Here is a 7,646-nt window from a genome sequence, read left to right as displayed (position 1 = left end):
CAATCCCTTCCACACACTCCCAAACACAGTCCTCCCACACAATACCCTCAGCTAAATCCCCTCAGCTGAAAGCAAGTAAAAAACACTCACCCCTCTAGCAGCTCTGTCTCCTGCTCCTTCTCAGAGCTCAGCTGGGACAGCTCTGCCTCTGGCCAGGTGTTGCCTTAAATACATAGCCTTTGAACATAATACTGATGTCTATCTAAATCATGGATAAATACAATTGTTGATTATAAGCAGTTAAACGGTTATGATTAACATTATACAATCTGCATGTGTAGTGTAATAAAGTAAAGTACGTGATGTATAGTTCTTGGTAAAGAATATAAGGGGTGTTTGTGTGAGTGAGAGAGAGAGAGAAGGCAAAGGAGTTTTTTGAAACACAATGAAGTTGGCTTTCATTTTCACCAGACTGATAAATTGATTTTTCTTGTGCCTGCTCAGGAAATGAAATTCTGCCTCCAGGAGCTCCAGTTGGAAATGGGCTGACACCAGATGCTGCAGAAGACCTTGGCCTTCCTAGTGGGATTGCAGTAGCTGCATCTCTTATCGATGCACATGCTGGAGGACTAGGTAAATATGTTGTCGAAGGCTTTCACGGCTGGAGTTCATTAGTTGCTGTAGATTTTCCGGGTTGTGTGGCCGTGGTCTTGGCATTGTAGAACCTGACGTTTCGCCAGTAACTATGACTGGCATCCTCAGAGGTATAACACAGAAAGATGGAGTACTAGGTAAATAATTGCTGCCTTTTCTCTACTGTTCATGCCTTGCAAAAATTTAGCTGCAGGTATGGCAGTGCAGGTGGAAGGTTGTACCGAAAGGTTACAGGGCAGGGTGAGTTTAAGTATTTTTGGTTTCTGTCGCCATTTGAAACAATCAAGTCAGGAAAACCTGGGACAAGCTGCTAAGAGGTATGTGTCAGCATGTGGTGAAATTACTCTGGATAAAGTGGTTTTTGAAGCCATTCCAGCCCTACAGTTCTCTAATTCTGCAGTTTTACTCCTCCAGCTGTTCATCATTTGTTTGCTTAAAACACATTAGCAACCTTCATATTTTAAAAAAACAAAGTTGTGTTCATTCATCCAGTTATGATATAGAAGTCTCATTGAAAAACTGTCCTTCTCATTGATCACCATGTAATTTTCCTTGCTCCAGGATGCTCTCTGTCTGTAAAGTGCAGTTGTGCAACACTTTCCCCCCAATCTGTTATGTTCATTTCGTATCTACTAATGTGTCCTAATTTTCTCCTTCAATGGGGGCAGTCATCCAGACTGGTTAGGTCATGCCTGCTCTTGCTCCAGGCAGGGCTACACAAATTTTGTGTGACTCTCCTGTGACAGAGCAAGGCTGCCCTTCCAGTTTCGATAGCCCTGCAGCTCCAGCAGGTTGCTCCAACCTAGCTACACTTCTGTAGCAGGCAAAAAAGTAAAACATAGAAGGACAAAATCTTCAACAGTAAACTCTCACCTTAATAGCAGTCTCTCTAAATATTTCATGGAAGACAAAGATCCAGGAAGATCCCCCACTGAGAAAATTGCCCATTTATACTCACTCTCTGTTTCCTATTAATTAGCCACTTTTTGATCCACAAAAGGACTTGTCCTTTTATCCCGTGACTATTGAGCTTACTTAGGAGCCTTTGATGAGGAACTTTACTTAGGACCAAATCCAGGATCACCTCTCCCCTGGTAGGTTCTTTGACCATCTGCTCCATAGCACAGTCAGATCCGTAGCACAGACCCATAGCTGGATCTGATGTAAACGTCACTTTGTCATGCTGGGCCATGTGTGCCATAGAACGTAACACCAGGTACCAGAGATAGAAACTGTATAAAGGACAGCAGCTGGTAAGCTCTGCGTTGGTGTATCCTCATTGTAAGGCCCCATGAGCCTGGAGGGGTGTGCAAAGGAAAACCCATATGGGCAGACTGGAGAGCCAGCGGTGCCCATATGGGCAGATGCCCCCACACTGCTTGACTACTGCAGAGGAGGTTGTTCTGTCATGCTGAAGCCATGATCGGAGTGACTCCGGCCACTCCCCCCCAAGCAGTCTCCCCTCCCCTCCCCTGCACTAGTTGCCTGCGGGCCACATAAGAGCCTTGGACGGGCCAGTTCTGGCCCCTGGGCCTTATGTTTGACACCCCTGTAGTGGATTCTGTTCACAGAAGTGAGACAGCACTTAAAAATTCCATGAAGCTGCTTCACTGGCAATCAGATCTTCTTCTTTCCTATCCACCTTTACTCGAGTAACCATAATTTGGCTGATAACGTGCTACAAGATATGGATCCTGACCCACTGACTCTAAAGAGATTCTTGCTTAAAATTAAAAGAGCGGCTGAATTTGCTTCAGGTGCTTCACGGGACACCATGCAATTCTGAGCTAGGGCAGAGGCTGCAAACATGGTTGTCAGATGAAACCTATGGCTGAAGCACTGGAAAGCTGACCCTCTTTCCAAATCAAATTTATCAGCAGAAAAATTCTCAGGAAGACTTCTGTTTGGAGAAGGGGCCATGGACAAGGTTCTGGTGGAAACTAAAGAGAAGAAGGTGGCAATGCCTTCCTCCTCAGCCTCTGAAGAGAGGAACACAAAAGGAAAACCTTTCACTCCTTTCGCAGCTATAGGACCTCCACTAGAGGTAGAGAGATCAGGGACTTCAGAGGTGGTTGTGCCTTTGGATACCACCCTAGGTTCCAGCACAGACAATTCCCACCCAACAAGCAAGACCACGGTACCTCTGTCAGAAAACCTTAAGCATGAAAACAAGATCAGGGGCTACCTGTGGGCTTTGCCCATATCTGGAAGGAGTCAAGTACCAATCTTTGGGTCCTTTCAGTTGTGCAACATGGATACAAAATAGAATTCTTGTCTCCCCCACCACACAGATTTATTCCATCTCCAATTCCAAAGTCAGAACAAAAACAATTCTTACTGCAGAAGCTATCCAGCATCTCCTTGACATTTTATGTATGGACTGGTGGAAATTCGGCCACTAGCTAATAACCAAGTGAGCACACATGCAAAGGAAAATCTGAGAGAGCACTTTAATTATGTTATCACCATCTTGTGAGTTTGTATAGAAGTCTTTTTATAGTATTATGTTTTAATCTTTTAAATTGTATATCTATGTGTTGTGAGCCATCCTGAGCCTGCTTGCAGGGTAGGGTGGGATATAAATAAAATAAATATAAACCAGAGCAATTGAACCAGTTCCCTCTCATCAGTGTTTTCAGGGAGTCTACTCTACCCTCTTCCTCCTTCCCATGAAATCCGGCGACTGGAGAGTGATCTTAAACCTGAAGGAACTCAACCTGTAGGTTCAGAAATGCAAGTTTTGTATCAAGTTACTCTGATTTATGATCCAAATTTTATAACAGAACAATTATTTGACTTCACTAGATCTCAAAGAAACTTACCTGCATGTACCTATCTATCTTCAAGACAGCACCTTTGCTTCTATTACAGGGATCAGTATTACCAATACAAGGCTCTTCCATTTGGCCTTTCTTCTTCTCCGCGGGTCTTCACCAAAGTTATGGTGACTCTTATAGTAGTTCTGAGACAACAAGGGATCCATACTTTCCCCTATTTAGACAATATCTCAATCAGGGCACAGGATTTGGAGACATCCATCAGTGACACCAGCTCTATAATCCAGCATCTGCAGGCATGCAGCTTTTTAATACATGTCTATAAGAGCCACCTCACTCCATCCAGGAATCTGGTTCATTTGGGAGCCAGGATTGACACCCATCAGGCCAAAGTTTTTTCTTTCAGAAGAGAAGCAGATAAACATAAGCAAGGCAATAGGCAGGATTTGCAAGCAAAGACATGCAGACCTCATGCTTCTGTCACAAGTTCTGGGGTTGCTGATACTGGCCATAGACGTTGTCCCCTGGGCATCTCTCCATGTAATACCCTTACAGTGGATGCTGCTATCTTATCAGAAGGCCATCTGCAAAAGAAGTCACAAGAAATCCTGGTGACTGGCACTAAAGAAATCTCTGAAATGGTGGACTCTTCAGAAAAATCTGAGGAGAGGTGTCAGCTTTCTTCAGTCTCCCTGCATTCTGGTCACCACAGATGCCAGCTCAAGGGGATGGGGATCACACTGCCTGGATCAGGTGGCGCAAGGAAAATGGTCACTGGCAGAGAAGTCCAATGGCATAAATTGACTAGAACTAAGGGAAATCAAACTAGCCCTGTTCTCCTTTCACAGATTGCTTTGGCACAAGCACGCTCTGGTCAGGGCTGACAAAACAACAGCAAATGCTCATATCAACTGCCAAGGGGGCACCAGAGTAGTGACACTCCACCAAGAGGTAGTACAACTGTTCCAGTGGGTGGAATTACACCTGAAGGGTCTGAAAGCACAACATACGCAAGGTCTTGCAAATGTCCAAGCAGAATGGCTGCGTCTGAAGGATATAGACAAGGGAGAATGGTTTCTGAACAAGAACAGCTTTTGGGAACTCACAAGTCACTAGGGGTCTTCAGTTATGGACCTGTTGGCATCATTGAACAACTGACAGATTCCTATTGAGGTACTTCAAACCTTAAGCAGAGGGCAAAGATGCTGTCTTTCACCAATCGCCACTCGGGCTTCTATATGCCTTCCCTCCGACTCCTCTAATCAGCAGGGTGCTGAATAAAATACAAAGATAGAGAGCGGAGGTGATTTTCATTGACCATTCTGGCCATAATGACCATGATTTTGGGAACTGGGGTAAATGTTGGTGGACACTCCATAGTGGCTTCCTCCCAGGAAGGACCTCCTGAATCAGGGTCCTATTCTGCACCCAGATCCAGAATAGATCCAGCTAATACTATGGAGGTTGAGTGGGCAGACCCTAGAGAGCTCCGGCTTCCCAAAAGAAATTGTGGACATTATGGTCCGAGCAAGGAGGCCAGCGGCCAGGCATATGTATAACTATACCTGGTCTAACTTTATAAAATGGGTGGTTAACAAAAATATAGATCCACTGTAGGGTTGCCAAGTCAAAATTTCTTACCGGTGGGGGAGCCTCGCCGGGCTCCAGGAGTCGTATGTCGGTGCATGCGCGCGCCGCCAGCACATCACCAGAAGTGACGCGCGACGTCAATCACGTTGAAGGCGTGGCCCCGATCATCGGAGGGAAAACCATAGAGTTTTCCCTCTGACGATCGGGGCCATGCCCCCAAAGTGATTGACGTGGTTGCATCACCTCCGTTGACGCAGCCACACTGCGCTTCGGGGAGTGGAGTTCCCCCCGGGGCCCGATTCCACAGCGGCGGGAATTGGGCCTCCGAAGCGGGGGTTTATCCGCCCCCGCCCCCACTTGGCAGCCTTAATCCACTGAAACCATTCCATATGGATATGATTGCCTTCCTGCATGAAGTGTAGAGGCCTGGGTAGCATCTCTACTAATAAAGTATGTCAGAAGGTTTCTGAAAGGTACTATGCAGCTTGCACCACCTGTGAAACACAGGTTCCCAACCTGGAGTTTGTCTAAAGTTTTGTAGGTTCTGCCAGGGATGCCTTTTGAGCCATTAAAAATCTATAGAGTTAAAGTTTGTATTGTGGAAAGTTGCCTTTCTTATTGCCATTACCTCTGCTAGACAAATTTCAGAGCTGGGGGTCTTATCTGTTAGAAAGGAATTATTTATCTTTACTAAAGATTCTGTGGTACTGTGATCTGTCCTTGATCCCTAAAGTTAACACAGCCTATCGTTTAAATCAGCAGCTGATCATTCCTTTGTTCTGTCCCAGAACATCACATCCCAAAGAAAAAGACTGGCACAAACTACATCAACAGAACCGCATCTATCAGACTAACGGATGTGCTTTTCATGTCACACAGCATGACAATCCTGGGGGGGAAATACCTGGATAAAAATCAACTATTGCCCTTTGGGTTAAGCTTTCCATTCACAAGGCATATGAAATCCTGGGTCTCAGTGTACCTCGCAACATTACCGCACATTCCATCACGGCGGCAGCAAGATCACCCACTTTTTCTACCAGAGCTCCAGTAGACAATATCTGTAGGGCAGGAACCTGGTCATCCTTTTCTACTTTCATAAGGCACTATAGAATTGATCAGCTGAACTCTGCTGAGGCTGCCTTTGGGAGGAGAGTCCTTCAACAACTGTTGAACTGAAAGGATGATGCAGATCTCCCACCCCTTTGTTTAGCTGCATTACATAACCAGTTTGGATGACTTCCCCCACTGAAGGAGAACAAGACACTGGACTTACTTGAAGGTTTCTTCTCTTCAGTGAAGTGAAGTCATCCAATTTTTCTCACCACACAAAAAAAGAAATAGATAAAATTAAAAGGTCTTAGTAAGGACGTTATCTTGGGAGCTGAACTATTTGATGACTGGAAGGGCAGCCTTGCTCTGCCCCGAAGAGTCATACGAAATTTGCATAGCCCTGCCTGGAGCAAGAGGAGGCGTGACCTAACCAGTCTGGATGACTTCCCCCCACTGAAGAGAAGAAACTTTCAGGTAAGTCCAGTGTTTCATTCTCACACTATAGACCCTGACATATGTTGTGATCAATTATTTGAAAGGTTTTCTGCTGGTAGGGTGGGAAGTACTCAACATTGGTTATAATGAGTTTGTTTTTGGACAGAAGGGAGCAAAATCAGTTTTGCATCTTAGAATATTTTTGGCTCTTGTAAAAGGCATGGGGGGGGAGCCTCTCACCCCCTGTGCCACAGTCCTCCAGGATGGGGCTCCCATGGTGTTTTGAAAAGTTTAAAAATAAGTTCTGAAATGGTGCTGTGTCCCCCATGGAGGACATGGGGATGGGCTGTCATCTAGTTTGGTCCTTCATTTCCAGGGACAGGAGGGTAAGGCCTAGTTGCCACTTCTCTGGAGAAAAGACTGGGGTGTAAGCATAAGGGTGCCATTTTACAGCAATGCAGCAGCTTTTTGAAAGCTGCATTCTAAATGCAAAATTTCTTGTTTTAATCTTAGTTGGAATATTAAAGTCACTACCTTTGTAGCATCTCTTGGCAAACACATGGTAAAGAACAAAATATTTGTCTAGCACTGTTACAAAATTATATGAGTTCAAACTCAAGGGATACAGAGAAACCACAGGGGGCAGCAAGGCTTGTACAAATGAGGCTACTTGACTGTAGATGCTAAATGGGAACTTGGATGTTGAAGACAGCCCCAAGGGATGAAAGTATTTGCCCTAAGTTGTCTCTGGTGATTTGATAACCTTTTCGTAATAAGCAATTTAAATATTTTAATGTATGTTTCATTTATAATCCAGTATGATTCCACTTTCAAGCTCTTTTGGTATTAAACCAGAATGGTGTTTGTGTATGTGCTTTCATGTGTGTATTTTAGAGATGCTAGGGCTGCAGAAAACCCTCTCAGTTATTTTTCACTTGTTAATAATGAGACATTGCGATGATCTTGACATTAGTTTTTCTTTGATCTTATTCACTAGAGAAATACCAATGGAAGATATAGGATCACAACTAATGTTGTATTGTAATGACTAAATGCTTGCAAATAAAGGCAATTCTTACATAGAATATAAATACTTTGAAATCAATGGGTTTATAAGGCTGCAAGTCCCCTTAAGATCACACTGTTAAGAGGTTTAATATTCATTCTTAAAGTTGGGACCAAAACAACTCTAAACAT

The 7,646-nt window shown here is 44.3% G+C and overlaps 1 protein-coding gene across 1 annotated transcript in view; it reads left to right on the top strand.

Annotated features, from left to right (window-relative positions):
• The window catches only part of FGGY (FGGY carbohydrate kinase domain containing), a 253,617-nt gene that overhangs the window by 111,546 nt on the left and 134,425 nt on the right, over window positions 1-7,646 (top strand). The window contains exon 7 of the mRNA XM_015419670.1: window positions 445-573. Coding sequence (XP_015275156.1) covers window positions 445-573 — 129 coding nt within the window. The remainder of the gene's footprint in view (window positions 1-444; window positions 574-7,646) is intronic.

The sequence above is a fragment of the Gekko japonicus genome, unplaced genomic scaffold (genome assembly GCF_001447785.1).
Source record: "Gekko japonicus isolate JY-2015 unplaced genomic scaffold, Gekko_japonicus_V1.1 scaffold1347, whole genome shotgun sequence".
NCBI lineage: Eukaryota > Metazoa > Chordata > Lepidosauria > Squamata > Gekkonidae > Gekko > Gekko japonicus.
Note: the sequence above shows the minus strand (reverse complement) of the source record. Positions and strands in the feature narration are given on the sequence as shown.